We start from the raw sequence: 20,321 nt of genomic DNA, 5'->3' as shown, positions 1-20,321 counted from the left end.
TTACCTTGTTCACATCAGGGGACAAGTGAAGCAGTTGGGCAGCCCACAGGAGCCCACTGTTCATATACAGAAAAGCATGATAAGCCAGAAAATCTGGCTTATTGTTGCATACAAACACAGCAATGCTTCTGTCACAACACATGAAAAAACAGACATATTATTCTTGTTCACTTTTGTACTAGTGAAATAGTAAGTATGCATTTTCTTAAAGAAATGCAGCATTGAAGTTAGTTCCAGTATCCTGTTTAATAAATAGCTTTTCAGATGCAGTTATTTTAGAAGAGCATAAACAGAGGTACTATGAGAAAAATCAAAGTTTGCAATACCTATACAACTATCAACCTACTTGAGATCTTCTGACTGAAAGTAAATGTTATTACATTATCTTCATCAGCATTCTCAATATGTTGTTTTTCTTCTTGAAGGGCCATTCCAGTCAAGTGCAGAACCTAAGCAAAAAATTAACATGCTTAGAATTTGTATTTCTAGAAAAAGCTTTCTATACAATTTGCTAATATTTATAAGTAAATTAACAACAGCTGGAGTTTAAAGCTGAAACACACCCTTTGAAGCATGGACTCCGACCAGGCATAGCCATTATGCTCTACTGCCCATTGCAGTATCGTCCTCATAATGCACAACATGACGTCACACTGCAGAATATTGATCAGGCTTTCAAACAGAGGGCAGAATGGAGGTAGAACAGGAGGTGGGAGAGCTGAAATAGAAATAAATGAATAAAACATTGTATAGCCCTGCTGCAGCAAACTTTGAAATGTGTATGAAATATTTAAGAATATGTCATGGAGCCTTTCAAGATGACAAAAAGACATTGGGAGTTTTTGTTCTTTCAAGAACATCTACTCACTGAGTTTAGTGGGGTTTACTCTCAGGTAAGTGGGTATAAGACTGCAGCCTATTTCCTGATCTTAGACAATCAAAGCAGTTATGTTGTCATTCTCCCATATCCGGATCCTATGCTGTTCCTAGGAACTGCCAATGAATGAAATCATGTGACACAGATCACATGCAAAGTTTCCATGTCACCTCTCCATTTTTTATAAGGGCTGGTGGAACTAACACAGGAACTTCATGGGATTTCAACTATCCAAACAATACCGGACAGCAAAGGATCCAAGTATGAAGGAGCAGCCACACCATTCTGATGTGCAGTATTTGTTTTTGCAAATCTCAAGGGAAGTCTTTCCATAGCCTTCATTTTCTATATTCCGTTACAAGCAGGAAGAAAATTTCAACCTTTTTTTTTTTTTTGGCAAGAATGTACACATTGTTGCAAATTTCTTAAATCTTGAATCAAGCTCAGTGCCAACTTGATTGTTGATGACATTTTAAAAAGCAGAGACAACTGAGGATACCCTCATACACTAGCAAGACAGGTACCTGTATCTTCACGGTTTTGTCGCCTTATTTTCCTTTGGGCTTCCTCCGCCTTATAAAAAAAAGAAATACGTATATTTTTAATTTTCCAAACGCTGAAGGCAACAATATTATTTCTGCAAAATTAACAGACACTGCCATTTACTTTCCTCTTCTATTTTTCTGCATTACATTGAGTGCTACAATAATCCTGCAGCTCTGACTCAGGTTTCATTGTTATAAAAGACTGATTTGTTAGCAGTTTTGTTTATTTTTGTAGCAGGCCTGTTTACATCTGGGTTTTTACATTTTGTTGCCAGGCATGAATTCCAAGAAGTAGTGATATGCAAGAAGCTTTATCTTTTGATATTTCCCAATATTACTTTCAAGGTTTACTTTCAAGGTTTTCCTGGTAACAGAAATGTGGTTCAGCCAAAACTCAATGCCAGGCCACTGGCAGATCAAACAATATTAGATTATTTGGTCATATCAGATGGATCAACAGGAATCCAAAAGTGCTTGTATGGGCTAGGTTTTCCAACCCTTTATATTTTCAATTCCCTTTTCCAGTTAAATGCAGAAGTCTGAAGGAAATGGGATGGAAGGGGCAATAAGAAAAACAAAGGAGGCCTGGGCAAAAGCATCACATAGGCAAAGGAACTGTTGTGTGCTGATGGCAAGTAACGGGTAGACAAATGAGGACCCTTCAAAGGCTTGAGGCCAGGGACTTAAGCAGGCAACAAAGCTGAATTCTGCATATTGATTTGAGCAACCCATTCAAACCTTTGACAGAAGATCTCTAGTTCTGAAAACGAGATCTTCCAGTCAGTGTTACAAGTTAGGAATTTCATTAAGTTTGATTTATTGCTGTAAACTTATCTTTTGGAATTTAATTTATATTTATTTATTTACAATTTATTTATATTTCATTGTTACCTTGGATTGCTCTGCCCTTGAAAATACAATTTATTTATATTTCGTTGTTACCTTGGATTGCTCTGCCCTTGAAAATACAATTTATTTATATTTCATTGTTACCTTGGATTGCTCTGCCCTTGAAAAATGATAGAAATATAAATTGAAGTATTTAGCACATTCAGGTTTCAGCTCATACAATCCTCTGCCTGTTAGTCCTGGTTTCCTAAAACACAAACAGAACACTTAGAATTCACACCTTAATAACTGAACATTGCTTCTAAAAAGGTTCCATGTACATGAAATAGCAAGCCCTTTGAAAACTCAAGAACGAGGGATACTAGCCTATTCAGGCCTTGTTTTATCCTTTTAACTACTGCACTAGAAGCACCAGTAGTACTCTCTTAAGGGATTCATAGACAGGTTTTTGTTCTGGTAGGTGTGTAGGCAGGAAGAGAGACAGCTATTGTTTCCCTTTACAGTACTCCTTCCTTCCTTATTGCTTTTTATTTCCTTCTATATAACAAAGAGTCCTGTAGCATCTTAAAAATGAACAAACTTATTATGGCAAAAACCTTTGTAGAGGTCCACTTCATCAGAACAACAGTGCATCTGATGACATGGATTTTAATCCACAAAAGTTTAGACCACAATTAATTGGTTAGCTTTTAATTTTAATTTTTCCTGCAAAAGGCTAACATTGCACACCCTTTTGAAGTTTTTTTGTATGTATTTTTTTTTTTTAGCAAAATCCAGTGATGCCCACTTGCTTGTATAATTAAAATCTGCTTCTGCGGTTGGTTTCTCCTCTCCCTTCCCCAGCCCTCGTTCAGCCCCAAAATATGTTCAAGGGAAACCCCAACCTGCCAGGAGGAGAAACCCTGAGGTGGGAGCAGATAGTATCTGTGGCTATGTTGGATGTCACCCTTCTTTCACAAATTTGTATATACATTTTTTTTTTAAAAAAAAGAAGGGTTTGTTTGTCAATAACTACTTTTGGCAAACAGTGTTCCTATACACCTTGTCATATTTGCCAGTGATGTATGTTGTGAACAGTTCATTCAAAGCATCTATTGTCTTATGAATGCAGTTAAGAATAGCCTTAAGCAATCTGTTGCATGATGATGTATTTGTAAATTGTGTAACCCTTCCTGGTAACTCATTATGAAGAAACTGAAACAAACAAACAAACAAACAAACAAACAAACAAACAAGAAGGTTATGCTTTGTTGTTATTTTACACGTTTAGAAAGACGATTGCAGAAAGGACATTACTTGAAACAGGCAACTGCTTCGATCACACTTTCCATTCCAGTCTCCTTGTTCTCCTGAATAATTTAAAAAAGGAACAGAAAATCACTGGATATGCCTATGACTAGTAACTACTTCCCAAATATTTCCACTAGAACACTGGTATATCTATAATAATAATCAAAATTTATCAATCTGAAAGGATACTTTGGTCCTATCTCAGGATCATGCTCTCTATCCTAACTTGCAAATGTGGTGGGATACCACAATTTCTGCTCTGGTTGCCCATTTTCCTGTTGTTTGGTCTTCCACAGCGGCCATAGCTCACCGCTATATATATTACCCTGTTAGGATGCAGCAATGCAGATACAAAACAATTTGACGACTAGCTCTATCCATGCTTCTGCACACACCCCTCACCAAACATCCATTTCCCCCTCATGGCGTTGCAAACTTTCTCACCACGTCTGCACTCCCAACAGCAGCAAAATGACTTCAAGTTGCTAAGAAAGTTTAACATACGGTATTGACAGATTTCTAGGCAGCATTAAATTGTAGGAAAGAGTCAAAGAAGAACACAAATGCCTATTGGCTGGAAAGACATTGTGTCCCATAAGAACAATTTTCTCTATGCCTGCCATGAAAACTGAACCTCTCCTCCCGTCTCCACAGAAGCCAATCACAATTCCAAAAGTTCTTTCATCCACTGCACTGAATGTATTTTTAGTGATTCTCACATCTTCAGGCAATGCTTTTACTAATTCACTGTGTGCCATGGGTCTGATGCTCAGTTGATGGATGATCTCCCTCTTGATTTCATCTGTAGCAGTGACTTGTCCAACACCAGGGATAAATCTCTCTCCTGCAAAATAAATCCATAATTACAGCAAACAGGGATCAATTCCTTTTATTAACCATTCATATATTATGTTTTCTGCCTGGCTGGATAGAGACACATTAAGCCACTATGCAGATTATGCACAGAAGAAAAATGCTGCAGACAAGGGCTTGCTGAAATTAAAAGCAATGTATCTAAGCTTACCATACTGACAGGGTGGGCACAAACCGCGAGGGAAGGTTAAGTTAGGGGTGTGGGGGTTTTTTGCATACCCTAAAACTGTAATGGCTACCCCTGCAAGTAAACTTCTTCAGCTGAGCTTCTGAAGTTTGCCACAATATTTGCCTTCTAAATGGGTGACGTGCCTACAAATTTCATTCAATTCCACCCAAAAACAGCTAAGACATTTTCATAATATATTTTTTTACAGTACCCAACATGAAAACTCCTAAACCTATTTTCTGTAATTCAGTGGGTATCATATTCTCTGGAGGGTGCCTGTAAATTTCACCTAGTTCTGTCAAAAAGAAAGAAGTTAAAGGCATTTTTTCATTTCCCACTAGTGAACAGCAGAGGAATGGAGCAGGTCTCAGGTGGAACTTAGCTGAATTGGCCAGCTACAAATTGCTTCAGGTTAAGGCAAAATGATTTCTGAAGTGCTGAATTGGGATCCAAACCATTATTTTGTGGTCAGTGCACACTCCTGGTTTCCAAACCCATTCAATCCATAACACATAAACTGAAAAAGACAACAAACTTACCAACAATAATTATAATTAGGTACAACATTTCTTCAATAAGTGTATTATTTTGTTGAACCACATCCTGAAAGAAAATGAAAAATATATTTAGTGGCCTGGTTTACACAGAACATTCAGCCGTGATTGTATAGGCAAAGTATAGTTCATCTGAACATCCAAACCCAGCCCAGCAGACTAACCATGGTTCATTTTCTGGTAAGCATGACACAAAACCATACACACTATGGTTTGACTCTATGTCTGAATGGAACAGTCTTGCTTAACCAAACTTCGCTTGGTTATACCACTCCAGACATGTGTCAAGCTATAGAAGCACGAGGCAAGAAGAGATGGAAAACAAACCAAGCTTTGGAGAAACCAGTCACAGCTGATTTGCTTGTCTATAGCAGAACTACAGTATAGAATTACACGTGAATGCAGTCATTGTATGAGGAAAAGTTTTACAATTATGCTATAGATTTCTTATTATAAAATAAGTCTAATGTACAGTAATCCATTTGCAGCATTTTTTTTAAAATGATGCATAACTTTCAACAGCTCATAGCTTACCTTATTGGAGTTTTCAGAACTGAATCTTTTGCCATAATCCGGAGTACTAAATATCTGATAAAGTTCAAAGCGACTCAGCATTATCATCAGGAAGTGATTTGGATCCATCATGGATGCACCTGTCTAATGAAATTTTAAATGTATTTATTACACTGACTAGGTGAAAATAAGAAATGTTTCTGTCTTTTAAAAATAAGCTTTCCATGCTTGTTTTGGAAACATGGATACTATAGTGCAACAAACTATGCAATGCTGTAAATATTCCTTAATTTATGAACACAAATCTTCATTAGACTTTGCCTAGGAAGCAACACAGGACTTAACAAAACAGCCCTTTTTATTTTTGTCCATTTTAAGAATAAGTAGAAACATTGGCAGATAGCTTTTCAAAATTTTGTAGTTTTGCTTATTACTGGTTCTGTTTATAATTTTTTCATATACAACATGTTCATAACCCAAACATGGCAGCTCCCTTAGCTGAAAATACAATGAGAGACTTCTCCAAAGTGTGCACACGGATTTTAGATGTAGGTGGATGCAAGAGGACAAGCCACAGAAAACCATACACCTCTTACATACAGGTATGTGAGGACTTTTATTGAAGCATTTTGCCTCAGGTTCAGGACACGCTGAGTTTGAAACCAAGTAGAGAAGCAAAATATGCATCTAGGCATAAAACACTATGATACTGGGGATCCTTCAGCCACCTAAACAGAACCTAAATAATACATTATTTTCTAAACATCTCAAAACAAATACGAAAATGTGAGAAAGCATCCTAAGAAACCACCTTTCTAAAGAAAGCAATCAGAGTAGTGACGTCTCAGGGTCCTTTAACAACCATATTCAGGCAATAGGAAAGAGCACACATACATCAAAATGACATTAATGTTACCTGAAGCATTACTATATCTTTGTCAAACATCTCTCTTCTGCATTTCACATTATGATAGTAGTATATCTACGGAGGAGCAAAGATATGTTTTTCATAACTGAATAGGTAATTCATATGAAATACAAGATACAGATCAGAAAGAGATTTGCATAACCAGAATGAACATGAATAAAGCCTTTCCTGCTCACCCCCAACCTCCCCTCTCCTTCTGCCACACAGCTGGGAGAAGAACCTCTGTGGGTTTACTTCCGATTTTCGTAAATCTCATCTTGTAATTACATACAAGCCATGTAATCACATGTAATTACATACAAGCCATGTAATTACATACAAGCCATGGTTTAAAGCAGGGGTTGGCAATGTGCGGCCCATGGGCGGGATGCGGCCCACAAAGACTATTTTACCGGCCCACAAGCCACCCCTGAACCGAGCCGCCTGCTTGGCAAGTCCCCCACATGCTGCGCTAAACTGGTGCAGTGCGGCAACTCGCTGAGTGGCGCCAGAAATTGTGTCTGTGCACACGCAGATACCAGAAATCGCTTCTGGGCATGCTAATGCTTGCTGCATTCCCAACTTGCTGATCAGGAACTTGTGGGTATAGCATAAGTTGCCTGCAGCTTATTTAGTATTTTACTACTATTTTTTTTTCTTAAAAAAAAACCCCTTAGGATGAAAAATGATTATATCTATTTACAATGTTTATATACATAAACAGATCTTGCATGACAGTTTACAGGAACAGAGAACTTTAACTTTCTTGTTCACTGTACATACAGGGTGGAACAAGAAATCACGAGTTCAGATTGACTTGCTTATTGGTAAACATGTTTAGCAACCAAACAAGGACAGAAATATTTGAAGACCCAGGAAAAAAATGGGAGCACACAGTCCCCCCCCCCCATGTTATTATCTCTCTAGGAAGCATAACACAGAGCTATGCTGTGAGCTACTGATCTAGGACAATTAACTCCTTATGCAATAGTATCTCAGATTGTCCCATGACTCTCAGATATATACAGAAAGAGGGGCAAATAAATGTTCGATACTTACTTGGTTAACAAGTGAGAACCCATTCCGCCTCCACATCCCAGCATGAACTTGAGCACACAGAACGAGACATCGCAGGGGATGTTCTATTAGCATAGGTGGACTAAGTTCACTCTGCATTAAGTTCACAAGAGAAAAAGCTTTAGACATTCATCATGTTTGGTGAGGGCCCTGAAATATATTTATAAATGGAAAGAAAGCCTATTCTACCTCTTGAAAAAAAACTGCAGGTGTTCTGAACCAGTTTGTACAATGTTTGTACAGTTTGTGCAATTTGCAGCATTTAGCTTCATTTCTCCCTAATCTTAGAATCATAGAATTGAAGAGTTGGACGGGACCCCAAGGCTCATCTGGTGCAACCTCCCCCCCTCCCCCCGCAATGAAGGGATGGCTTGTCATTTCAAGTGAACCAGAGATTGTGACAAATTATTTTCCCAATTATTTTCCCAATAAGCCGAATTCAAAGTTTTATTACAAACTGCAATCTCTGGGTCACACAAAATCACAAGCAGAGCTTAGAAGAAACTGAACACTGCCAAATTTATCCTCCCAGTCATGCAAATGGAAGCGGGAGTGTGAGAGTACAAGCCTGGCTTGAGCTTATACCAGCTCAGGCATATAGCACTAAACCTGTGGGACTCCACATGCTGTTGGACTACAACTTCCATCAACAACAGCTAATATGGGTTAAGGATGAGAGTTGACAGGAAGAGGGGTTCAGCAACACCAGGAAGGAACCCTGTTGACTACCCCTGGTTTTGTGTTATGTGCAAACACAGTATTGGTCATCCCCTCCAGCTCTCTGAGGGGTATCCCTCACTGAAACCACCCTATAAACTGCTCCAGAGGCGGAACTCAGAACCATATATTCACTGTATCCTTGGGATCTTAACCAGATTTAAGGAAACAAAACATGCTTTAACACTATCTCGTTTCACCAGGCCTTACCTACCATTTGCTGTAGATCATTCCAGTCTCCCAAATAACAATTCTGATCTCCATATAACCCTCCACGAGTGCACTGAATGCTAGGCTACTCCAAAGGCATTCTGGCAGTTGTGGTTCTGGAAGTAAGTATTTAACCAACAGCTAAAGCAACTTTTCTCAAACACTGCTCCATTTCTCCACTATTACCAGCAACACTTTTTTTTGTACTCAAATCAATTTATTTTGAAAATCTGACCCTTAGAGATACATTTATCTAAATATTACTCACCATTGGAAGCTGTTCTGGAAATTTGTATGCCACTTCACTTTTGCTCAGAAGCACATGCAAACCTATATTGACAAAAGACAAAAAAGGGAAGAATATTTTTGCAATTTTTGCCACTCTGGGACCTACTGAGATTGTCAAGCAAAGCTGAAAAGAACTAGAGCTTTACTAGGAAATGCAGTTTCTAACTCTGACATCTAGGACTTCAAAGTCACGCTCTGGAGTGGTCACCCCACCCTCTTCCTACCACAAGTTGTTCTGGAGGGTCTCACAAGCCCCACAGTGCCAAAAGGGGGAGAGGGAAAGCACTGTTGCTCAAATGGAAGCCTTTGTGCTATACTTCAGATAATAATATTTAATGCGGGGGTAACCCCTTGTCATTGTCAGGCTATTGTTAGTGAGCCCATTTGGATTGCCCACCTTTGGAGACCAATGGAACCTGTTGGGGCATAAACATAACAGCCTCTTACATGTGTCATATAATGTTTATTCCACACATGAAGGAAATCAATCTCAGTGTGGCAGAACCGACATTCTGGAGCCCCCTGCCCATTGATATAGGGCAGGCAACTTCATGGTACTGTTTTTGCTGCCTGCTAAAATAGGGTTGCCATATTTCAAAAAGTGGAAATCCGGACAAAAATGATGTTTTTGAGCTATTTTAAAGGAAATTCGCTAAAATCTAGACTTCTGACATGGTTTGCCATATGTCCGGATTTCCCAGGGCATTTCAACAATTTCTGCCCTGACACTGCTTCCAATTGTCGTATTCCAGCTATGTCTGGGAAATTCCAGATGTACGGCAACCCTGTGCTAAAAACTTTTGACATTTGTACATTTGACATGTCTTTTAATATGTAACTGTATATGTGTGTCATACTTTATTTATATTATTGATTTTTTTAGGTCAGTTTATATTTAACATCTGGTTTTATAAGTATCTTTAGTCTATATTTTATATAAACTGGTTAGAGGCTTTGCTGGTTGAGCAGTATACAAGTCCTGTTAATTAATGAAACAAACAAACAAGCAAGCAAACAAACAAATCCAATGGTATAACACAAGTTAACTTATTTGTCATGATCTGGTTCATTTCCAAAGATAGTATGCACCAAATGAAAAGTAACCTTGTGCAGATATTAGTGATAGTCGAGTTTGGCAATATCCACAATCATGAAGTTGTTTCATGCAGATTGCAGGTTTATATCATAATCTTGTAGTACATATAAAAAAATTAATAAAGCAGGGGTCTAGAGTTCATATGACTATGGATAAATCATGATGACAGGAGTCAGCAAACAAATAAATAATAAATAATAATAATAATAATAAATTTTATTTATATCTCGCCCTCCCCAGCCAAAGCCGGTCTCAGAGCGGCTAACATCAAATGTATAACACATTAACTTAAAATCAGACAATCAATTAAAATACATCCTCAAATCAGATCAGGATCAGAATAAAATCCAATCAGATGTCAACCCCAGATTAGGGTTGGGGACCTTAAATGCTCACCAGGCCCACCTGTTTGTGCTGAACTTATATGGGCCTGTGAGAAAAATTGGGAGGCCACTTTCATGCAAGTTCTTATGAAAGGGGAGAGTTTAGGAAAATATCTAATCTTCGAGTGCGCTTGTATAAACTGCTTTAAAACAATCCAGCACAAAACCAACCAAATATGTAGTCCTTACCTGCAAGTAAACGAGACACAGGGAGATGAATGCTAACTTTTTCCTGAGAAACACAGTATCTGATAGTCTCAACTGAGTGTCCACACATGTTGAGGTCAATCGGTTGCTCTCCATCAGTAAAACCGCTGTGGCATTGCATCAATGTGGTCAAACTTTTCTTATATGCTTCGATCAGCACTTTCTCCTATAAAAAAGATTGAATCTATTCAAAGAAAACACGGCTCATCTACATAAAGTTACAGCATTATTTATTATTAAAATATACACGTTAAAGATGTACCAAGATAAAACCTAGCCCCAGCTTATTTGGTTGAATACAAAAAAGTATGATGTGTGGAATGACTTTACTCAGAATAATTCTGTGAAGATGTTACATGAAAAGGTATCTGGAGCTGTGTAATAGTAAGCAAAGGGATTATGGAACTACATTTCAAACATGGGGTATTGTGTAAACCGTTGCAAGCAGAAAAACATCTGTGTATTTCAGTTCATTTCGTGCATAAAATGCTCTTCCACTAAGTTTTAAAGAAGCCTTTCCACATGCGAAAGAGGCGTTTTGCTTGCAGAAGGGAATCTTGTATTTTATCAATTTTCCTTTCCATACCACCAATTTAAAACCCTAAATGGTTTTGGACTAGGGCAATTGATATTAAGATCCTCCTCAGAAGCCCTTCTTCATGTTCCCCACCCTCAGAAGCTAAGGAAGGTTGCAACCCGAGACAGAATCCTTTCAGTAGTGGTACCCTAACTTTGGAATGCTCCCTTTTTTATTCCCCCAGGCCATTTCAATTTTTATGCATGAAAATTGTATGGCATGGTTCTGAGATACTTCAGCTGCTCTGTTTATTTCTGTTGTTACAGTTCAGTTATTCAGTATTTAAACTATTAGCCACTCAGAGAATCTTCAGTCTAAAGAGTGAGAAAAGAAAGGTCCTAAATAGATCTTAAAATTAAAGCTTTCATTAGCATGCATCTTTACACCAATACTCAGTGCACTTAAAAAAATAATAATTGTGTTGAACCAAAGGCGAACTGTTCCAGAAGCTCGGCAGACGCCATCTTGGTACTCAAGATAACCCCACAATTAATTGGTAGTGGTTGTAGCAATGAGATCATATATGTTTATTTTCACTTGCTTTGATATAAGCTAATTGGCTCGCTTTGATGTTATCCTTGAAGTGCTGGGCTCTGAGCCCAAAAAGGGGAACTATCTGCAAGATATGGGTATTTGACACCTATGCCCTCATCTTGTCAGGTGGAGCGACGGGAAGTCCTGACCAAAGAGAAAGGCAACTAGATTCAAAGTATTTTATCATTTCTTATTCACAGGAGAAGCTGCTAAATTATGGGCACTGTTATGATCAGCCCTCCTTTTTAGATTAAGGACAGGGAAAAAATGGTTCCAACCAAGATGGCAACAGATAATTCTTCTCACATTTATATATATATCCCCTTTCCTTCTACCCCTTGAGATATAAAGTACTAGTCCAATCCTCAGTTCCTTTTGCAACACAAAGTCTACAATCTAGTCTATTCCAATAATCACTATCTGAAAAACGTGCGCAATGTTGGAGATCCCAGTGGTTAAAGCAGTTTGGTTTCACTGATGCACACCATGTTGTTTGTTTATATATGAGAACCTTAAGAAAATGTAGTGATTTTATTCATTCATATTAATCTGAACACATCTGAAGGAGATACAACTTACATCTAAAGCACACCAGTCCTGCATCATTGAGATGACATGGGTTAATTTCATCTGCAACGTGAATGCTGCTTCCCACTCTGGTTCCATTTCGATATGCTGCCCAACTTGGCGGGTTATTGGATCCATGCCCTTCAGAAATAGGAAAAAGCCAAATCATTTAGAAGAGAAGCATCAAAGCAACAGGGGAGGGTCAGTGCTGAGACTCAGCAAATCTTGCCTAGTGATTGCCTACAGAGGGAACTGTAGAAATATTTAGCTCTACTGAAATTGGGGCAACCCTAAAAAATAGATTTCCAAAGCTTAGCAATATTTTAACAGTAATATGAAGAGTCACCTATACCACCTCATTTGTTACTCCTTGATAAATATAAATACCTTAAGAAGAAGAAATCACCTACCTGCATACACTTCAGTAACTCCAAGAAGACGTCAAAACCATCTAGAAATTTTTGCCTCAGATCATCAGACCACTCAACTGGTTTGCTTATCAACACGTACCTGAAGTACAGCAGAAATAAGTTTACAATCTGATTTTGGGCTATCTATGTAAAAATATTTTTGCCTGATTAGGTATAAAGCACTCACTTTAAATCCAGAATCAGGCTTTGGACTCGTCTGAATTTGAAAGCCTGTAGCGCAGTGTACCGTTCGAACTGAAATCTGCCCTGTATATCTCGATGTCTTAAGTGGTCCATAAATGTTGAGATGATAGTAGTCATGAGGTTCTCCTCTATTATTAACATTCGAGCCTATGTCAAAATAGATATTTAAAGGTTTGTTTCAATCGTGTCTGCTAATGACAGAGATAAGAGACTCAACTAACAGAAGAATGCTCAGGTGTATGGTTATACCTGCACTGGCTCCCAGTGGAGTACAGGATCAGGTTTAAGGTGCTGGTTTTAACCTTCAAAGCCCTATACGGCCTAGGACCCTCATACCTACGGGACCGCCTCTCCTGGTATGTCCCACAGAGAAACTTACGGTCTTCAAGTAAAAACATCTTGAAGGTCCCAGGCCACAGAGAGGTTAGGCTGGCCTCAACTAGAGCCAGGGCTTTTTCGGCCGTGGCTCCGATCTGGTGGAACGCTATGTCACAAGAGACTAGGGCCCTGCGGGACTTGACATCTTTCCGCAGGGCCTGCAAGACAGAGCTGTTCCACCAGGCCTTTGGCCAGGGCACAGCCTGACTCCCTCCTTTGGCAATCTTCGCGGAGCTCTGGCCCAATGGTTGCCGTTGGTTTGATTTGAATTAATTTTATAATGAATGATTTTAGAGTGTTGTGTTGTACTGTTGTACTGTTTTATTGTTGTTAGCCGCCCTGAGCCCGGCTTTGGCTGGGGAGGGCGGGATATAAATAAATTTTTTTATTATTATTTTATGTGTATATAAGGTAGTCCTATTTCTGTAGCGAAAGCAGTCTGAGCAGGAAAGCTAGTTACTAGGTGGGAGATCATCTGAGAATACTCTGACCCTTGAAGGATAAAATAAAGAGTTACAACTCCATGTCTATAGCTAGGAATTGTATTTTTAATGACTGACAGGGCTTTGTCTATCGCTCATATGAAAACAAAAGAGTCATACAAGTACTAATTGGCATGATTTTTTTGTTCTAAATCTCTATTACCTGCTTTGCTTCACTTGGTTTTAATCAGATCTGTAAAAAGGTACCCAATTTGGGCAATATAACAATCTATTTACATCTCAACCAAGATGCACACAGGATCTTTTCCGAGAGAAAAAATGTTTCAGTAACTGAGGCAAACTGAGGCAACTGTTGGCTTTAACCTTACACCAAAACATTACCCATATTTATTCAGTCTAACATATCTGAATCAGTTAACAGTGATCATTTGGTACTTTTCTCATTAAAAGGAGTACATTTTCTTCATACTATGTTCAGCACTTTATAATCTTCACTGGAAATTTTCAAGCAGTCACCTTAAATAGCTACACCCATAATTATGTTATTTCTATGGCACTGTAACCCTAATCCAATTTCAAAAGCATAGCACTGGAGCCCTACAGGTATACAGAGATCTTTGCACGACTAATTTCGCCTCATTCAATTCCACCTCCTCACTGGACTGAGATACAGAGTTGAAATATAAAAGACATTAACATGTGTCTCAAAGCGTGTCAGATCATATTCCCTATTATTGCCAAATGCCTCCAACACAAGCATGTTTCATATATCTTCATTCATTATGTTAATATTTCTAATTGCTCGGTACATTACTAAAAGGAGAAACTGTTGCAGCCATACCTGTCACTGAAGTTCTCAACGGAGAATATTTGTATGAATTAAAAGTATACTCAAGCACCAACCTAATGCCTTGCCCATTCCTTAAAGCACGGATCCTCTGGGGACAGGAATTCAACTATGAAACTATTATGCTCTAGCTACTAATTTAACATAAATGAGTCTTGTGATCTAATACTATCACAGAAGTACTAGTAGGGAATCTCTTTCCCCTCCCCTCTGTTTTTCCCTCCATTGCCTATTTTGGACTGCAATCTCCTTGTGGGTAGAGATCTGTATTTTAGCCATGAAACTATGCAAGGCTGATTACCTGTGTATAAAACAATAACCAATTATTAATGTTAGATCTGAGTGGGAGTTGGGGCAAAGAGAGTTTCAGTCAGCATTTAAGTACTTACAAGTGAAGGCACTGTGAATATCTGTACCGAAAGGTCAGCAATTGAGTACTCTCTGTCGTGGTCATCTTTCACATAATCATTCTGCAATCGCTCATAATTCTATTAAAGAAGGAGGCAAAAAAGGCAAAAGGGTGCCAACTATCAGTTTAAAAAAGGAGCCGCTACTCACCAGAGTAGGCACAGTGAAGAGCTGAACAGAGAGAGCAGTCACCGACACTGGCCGCTCGTGATCATCCTCCATAAAATCTCTCTGCAGCTGCCGATAATTCTAAACAACAAGGGGGAAATTCACCTCTAATCTGCACTGACCAGATGTTCTAACTAAATTTAAAGCTGCCGATGGGAAGATTTTGTACTAAAAACTGCATTTGTGCAGAAGCAGTGCAAACAAACTTGCAGTATCATCACAATTTACCAGACCATTAATAAGCACAGTTATAGCAACAGTTACTTGTGTCAAGCAAAAGGAAGTCAGTTAGAAGTCATCATAAGGAAATATTATTGGGTTTAGCCAGTATTTAGAGGTCATATTTGGGAAGCAGGGCAATATATAAGAATAATTCTTATTTTTCAGATTACATGGCTGACTACTCCAAGTTATTCGAAAATGATGCTGACTTCATTGCACAACACAACAGCCCTCTTCAGACGATCTTTCAGGCTTCATAAACCACAGTTAGCTAGGAATGAGAGCTCCTCCCTCCCCCTCCCCAAGCCATTTGCCAGCTTCAGCACAATGATTCTGGCTTGTATTAAGCCAGAGCTCACCATTACGCCTGGTTTAACCTTGGTTAACTGCTTTTTTATTTGGATTGTTAGGCACATCCAGCAAAAGTGGTAACATGTGCCATCCAAATCACATAGAAATATACATTTCCACATTTAGGCTCTGATCCAAAGCTTCCACATTGACTTTAATATTGAGGCCAGCTTGGTGCACGCATCTAAACAATACATGCAGATCTGCCCAAACATCAAGTCATCAGGCAGTCCTTTTTCATGCAGGAATACCATGTACAACCCAGAACTCCAAAAGGCATAAGGAGCCTTCGGCACCAGGTTGTTACTATTTAGTGCAGGCATGGCCAAACTTGGCCCTCCAGCTGTTTTGGGACTACAGTTCCCATCATCCCTAACCACTGGCCTTGTTAGCTAGGGATGATGGGAGTTGTAGTCCCAAAACAGCTGGAGGGCCAAGTTTGGCCATGCCTGATTTGGTGTAACATTCTATGTGCTCCACTATGTGGTGCTGACCTTTAAAACCCTACAAAGTCTCAGTGCAGTATACCTGAAGGAGCGTCTCCACTCCCATCGTTCAGCCCAGACACTGAGGTCCAGCTACAAGGGTCTTCTGGCAGTTCCCTCACTGCGAGAAGTGAGGTTACAGGGAACCAGGCAGAGGGCCTTCTCGGTAGTGGCGCCCACCCTGTGGAATGCCCTCCCATCAGATGTCAAGGAAATAAACAACTATCTGACTTTTAGAAGACATCTGAAGGCAGCCCTGTTTAGGGAAGTTTTTAATGTTTGATGTGTTATTGTGCTTTTAATTTTCTGTTTGGAAACCCAGCCAGGTGGGCAGGGTATAAATAATAATAATAATTATACTTGAAAAGTCAGACTTTGCATTTTAAAGTATTTTTCATTAAGAAAGTTACTCACCCTTGCAAATCGGATAGCAAAGAGCTTCTTGTACTTCAAATCCATAAGTAGGCTGCTCATGAATAACTGATGGTACACACTTCTAGCTCCTGTTGTTGTTGTTGTTTAAAAAAAGAAAGATATATATCAATGTGGAGGACTATTATATGACAGCATCATCCAAATAACTTTAAAGCAATCATCAAGTTTTGACAATGTGCTGATGTAGAGACTGAAATAGTTAAATCATTTTGTTAAGTTGTCATGAAGATAAGGTGTCCTAACAACTTGAGTGGGGCTCACTCCCTATTAAGTGTGTTTAGGATTGCAGCCTTAAAAGAATTGTTTTACCAAACAAGCAACTCCGGGGGACTTCTGGTGGTTCCCTCACTGCGAGAAGTGAGGTTACCGGGAACCAAGCAGAGGGCCTTCTCAGTAGTGGCACCCGCCCTGTGGAACGCCCTCCCTTCAGATGTCAAGGGCTGCATCAATAGGAGTATAGCATCTAGATCAAGGGAAGTAATAGTTCCACTGTATTCTGCTCTGGTCAGACCTCACCTGGAGTACTGTGTCCAGTTCTGGGCACCACAGTTCAAGAAGGACACTGACTAACTGGAACGTGTCCAGAGGAGGGCAACCAAAATGGTCAAAGGCCTGGAAACGATGCCTTATGAGGAACGGCTAAGGGAGCTGGGCATGTTTAGCCTGGAGAAGAGGAGGTTAAGGGGTGATATGATAGCCATGTTCAAATATATAAAAGGATGTCACATAGAGGAGGGAGAAAGGTTGTTTTCTGCTGCTCCAGAGAAGCGGACACGGAGCAATGGCTCCAAACTACAAGAAAGAAGATTCCACCTAAACATTAGGAAGAACTTCCTGACAGTAAGAGCTGTTCGACAGTGGAATTTGCTGCCAAGGAGTGTGGTGGAGTCTCCTTCTTTGGAGGTCTTTAAGCAGAGGCTTGACAACCATATGTTAGGAGTGCTCTGATGGTGTTTCCTGCTTGGCAGGGGGTTGGACTCGATGGCCCTTGTGGTCTCTTCCAACTCTATGATTCTATGATTCTATAAACAACTATCTGACTTTTAGAAGACATCTGAAGGCAGCCCTGTTTAGGGAAGTTTTTAAGGATTGATGTTTTATCTTGTTTTTAGATTCACGTAGGTAGCAGTGTTGGTCTGACACAGTCGAAATATATTTAAAAAATTAAAAATTGTCCAGTAGCACCTTGGAGACCAACTAAGTTTGTTCTTTGTATAAGCTTTCGTGTGCATGCACACTTCTTCAGATATCAAGATAACAAGTTATCTTGTTTTTAATATTCTGTTGGGAGCCGCCCAGAGTGGTTGGGGAAACCCAGCCAGATGGGCGGGATATAAATAATAAACAGTCAGTCAGTCAGTCAGTCAATCAGTCAATCAATCAATTTGTTGTTGTTATGCAGCAGCAGCATCTTACACCAGTCATGTGGCAAGGTGTCCAAAAGGGGGAAGCCTTGCACAGTAGAGCACAGGAAGCATAGCAAGACATAGCACAGCATTAAGCACCCACAGTCTACAGCTCTGCTGCTCCAGAAATTCAGAGGTGTGGATGTTTGTATGGCTTAGATTGAGCTTGGCAGAGATCAATGCCTCATTACTTCTAGCCTTACTTCTTATGATATCCTGAGCAGCACTTTCCTCTTGACGGTGCCTTCCACCAAGACTTCCACCAAGCAGTAAATGAAGATATATGAATTTTGTATCTGAGTACCTAACATCTGTGCCCATCCCTCTCATCAAAGCTGCTTTTTGCTTTGATTTATCTAGGCTGCTCTAGCTGTGTGAAAGAAGATGCATTCCCAGCAACCAGACTGTGGTGCAGGTAGATTCTTAAAACAAGAAGGAATAGCCCACCTTTCCAGAGTTTAGAATCGGATAGCATTAGTTTATCCACAAGAGAAGAGTTTTCTCCTTCTGGTCCCTCCTGTAAGCCAACTTGACACAATATTCTTCGAAGGCCATCTAATTAAGGAGAAACAGTAATACGTGAACCAAAAGGATTAACTGGTTTGCTTTAATCATCCGTTTTGTGCATAAAACTCAGTTGTACGTAAGACATTTAAATCCCCAACATGCACATTCTTAAAATAGAAGGCATTCATCTTTATTTTGAATTTACTACAGATATGCATGATCTTGCAGAATAGGCTGTCTCCAACATAGAAAGCTTAAGTGATGTAAGAAGAGAATCATTTTTAGAAAGCAGACAAGTGGGACCTGAAATTGCTCAGGGATAAGGATGATTTGCAGTCAAGAAATAGCATGGGAGAAATATAAAACTCTCCCTACTTCAGGTGCCCTTGTGGCTCATTTTAGGAAAGGAAAATAATGTTGGGAGATTTTTTCAGGGACTTTCCACATCACAAGCAGCTTCGTCCTCATGCTTTAAGTAAACTGGACCAATAAGCCTGAACAAATATATTTTTGTTATGTTTGTACCATGTCCACAAGACCATGTCAGTCTATCATTCTGTCCCTAGAAAGAGGAATTTTCTGCTTTTCAATCATGACTTTTCTCTTTCAGCTATATCATAAGTGTGTCAAATTTCAGTACCTGAATATCCAATAATATTGCCAAGCCAAGTTAGAAGCTTCAAACCAAAACTCTGATGGGCAACAATAGATGAATGCATAACTTGAACCTTCAGCGGCTTAGTCTGGCGACTGGTACTTCTCTTAAGGAAAAAGGCAGAGGAAAGAGAAGCCATTAACAGGTTTTGCCCCAAACACAGCACTTTTGAAGTTTATACAGTTAAGACATAGAACAATCCCAGGCAACTGGATTTTCATGGTTTTTACAAGCTTTCCCAATATCTAGTACAGTGGTGCCTCGCAAGACGAAAAGAATCCGTTCCGCGAGTCTCTTCATCTTGCGTTTTTTTCGTCTTGCGAAGCAAGCCCATTAGTGGCTTAGCGGATTAGCGCTATTAGCGGCTTAGCGGATCAGCTGATAAGCGGCTTAGCGGCTTAGAAAAAGGGGGGGAGGGGGAAAAACCCGCAGGAACTCGCAAGACATTTTCGTCTTGCGAAGCAAGCCCATAGGAAATTCGTTTTGCGAAGCACCTCCAAAACGGAAAACCCTTTCGTCTAGCGGGATTTCCATCTTGCGAGGCATTCGTCTTGCGGGGCACCACTCTACTATATGTCTACATTTTGTAATGCAAGAATGGTAAAACTTGAATTCTGTTTCTAATACTCAAGGCAAACAGCCTTAGGAATAACTGAAATTAGTCCATTACCACATGTAGGTTCAACTTCCCTTACCCTTTCTGGCTCTGACAGATATGACTACAGAAAAAGGGCTTCCAACTATCTGTAACTGCAGATGGAGAGCACATCACTTGACTGAGAGGCATGGGGAGACCATGAGTTCAAGACTTCTTTCCCAACAACAGATTTCAGTCCTCAATCCCATCATGCAATTAAATGACACAGTCAAGGCCAAAAGTGCCAAGTATCTATTCACCACAATGCAGGTCCCAGTCTAGTTTGGACATTGTGCATGTAATTCAGTGATGATTGCAGAGAAACATTATGGCTATGCTCTTTTGAATACACAATTTTTGATCCAGTAGATGTATCTGCTGAACTTTGCTTTTTAGCATGAGTCATACAGGTTGGACCAGGGGTTTCTTCATTAGACCCCCAGAATCTTAGGGAAGGCTTGAGCTGAAAATATACATTTTCCCTTTCAATCCTATGCATCTTTACTCACAAACAGTATAGCAATTTGAAGGA

At 39.5% G+C, this 20,321-nt stretch overlaps 1 protein-coding gene across 3 annotated transcripts in view; it reads right to left on the bottom strand.

Annotated features, from left to right (window-relative positions):
• The window catches only part of UBR2 (ubiquitin protein ligase E3 component n-recognin 2), a 55,968-nt gene that overhangs the window by 22,081 nt on the left and 13,566 nt on the right, over positions 1 to 20,321 (bottom strand). For 2 of the 3 annotated variants that reach the window (XM_081854454.1, XM_081854452.1), the window contains exons 8-26: positions 19,138 to 19,258; positions 18,438 to 18,545; positions 16,564 to 16,652; positions 14,905 to 15,003; positions 12,831 to 12,994; positions 12,644 to 12,743; positions 12,246 to 12,374; positions 10,538 to 10,721; positions 8,850 to 8,911; positions 7,637 to 7,747; positions 6,587 to 6,652; positions 5,692 to 5,814; positions 5,143 to 5,206; positions 4,281 to 4,405; positions 3,568 to 3,620; positions 2,416 to 2,518; positions 1,402 to 1,450; positions 564 to 718; positions 347 to 449 (exon numbers count right to left, since the gene is read on the bottom strand). In XM_081854454.1, coding sequence (XP_081710580.1) covers positions 347 to 449; positions 564 to 718; positions 1,402 to 1,450; positions 2,416 to 2,518; positions 3,568 to 3,620; positions 4,281 to 4,405; positions 5,143 to 5,206; positions 5,692 to 5,814; positions 6,587 to 6,652; positions 7,637 to 7,747; positions 8,850 to 8,911; positions 10,538 to 10,721; positions 12,246 to 12,374; positions 12,644 to 12,743; positions 12,831 to 12,994; positions 14,905 to 15,003; positions 16,564 to 16,652; positions 18,438 to 18,545; positions 19,138 to 19,258 — 2,008 coding nt within the window. Of the gene's footprint in view, positions 1 to 346; positions 450 to 563; positions 719 to 1,401; positions 1,451 to 2,415; positions 2,519 to 3,567; positions 3,621 to 4,280; positions 4,406 to 5,142; positions 5,207 to 5,691; positions 5,815 to 6,586; positions 6,653 to 7,636; positions 7,748 to 8,849; positions 8,912 to 10,537; positions 10,722 to 12,245; positions 12,375 to 12,643; positions 12,744 to 12,830; positions 12,995 to 14,904; positions 15,004 to 15,073; positions 15,173 to 16,563; positions 16,653 to 18,437; positions 18,546 to 19,137; positions 19,259 to 20,321 lie in introns of all 3 variants that reach the window. The other variant, XM_081854453.1, reaches the window with a different exon arrangement.

Source organism: Podarcis erhardii, assembly GCF_964252035.2.
Source record: "Podarcis erhardii genome assembly, chromosome: 3".
Taxonomy (NCBI): domain Eukaryota; kingdom Metazoa; phylum Chordata; class Lepidosauria; order Squamata; family Lacertidae; genus Podarcis; species Podarcis erhardii.
This window is presented reverse-complemented; position numbering and strand designations above follow the sequence as displayed.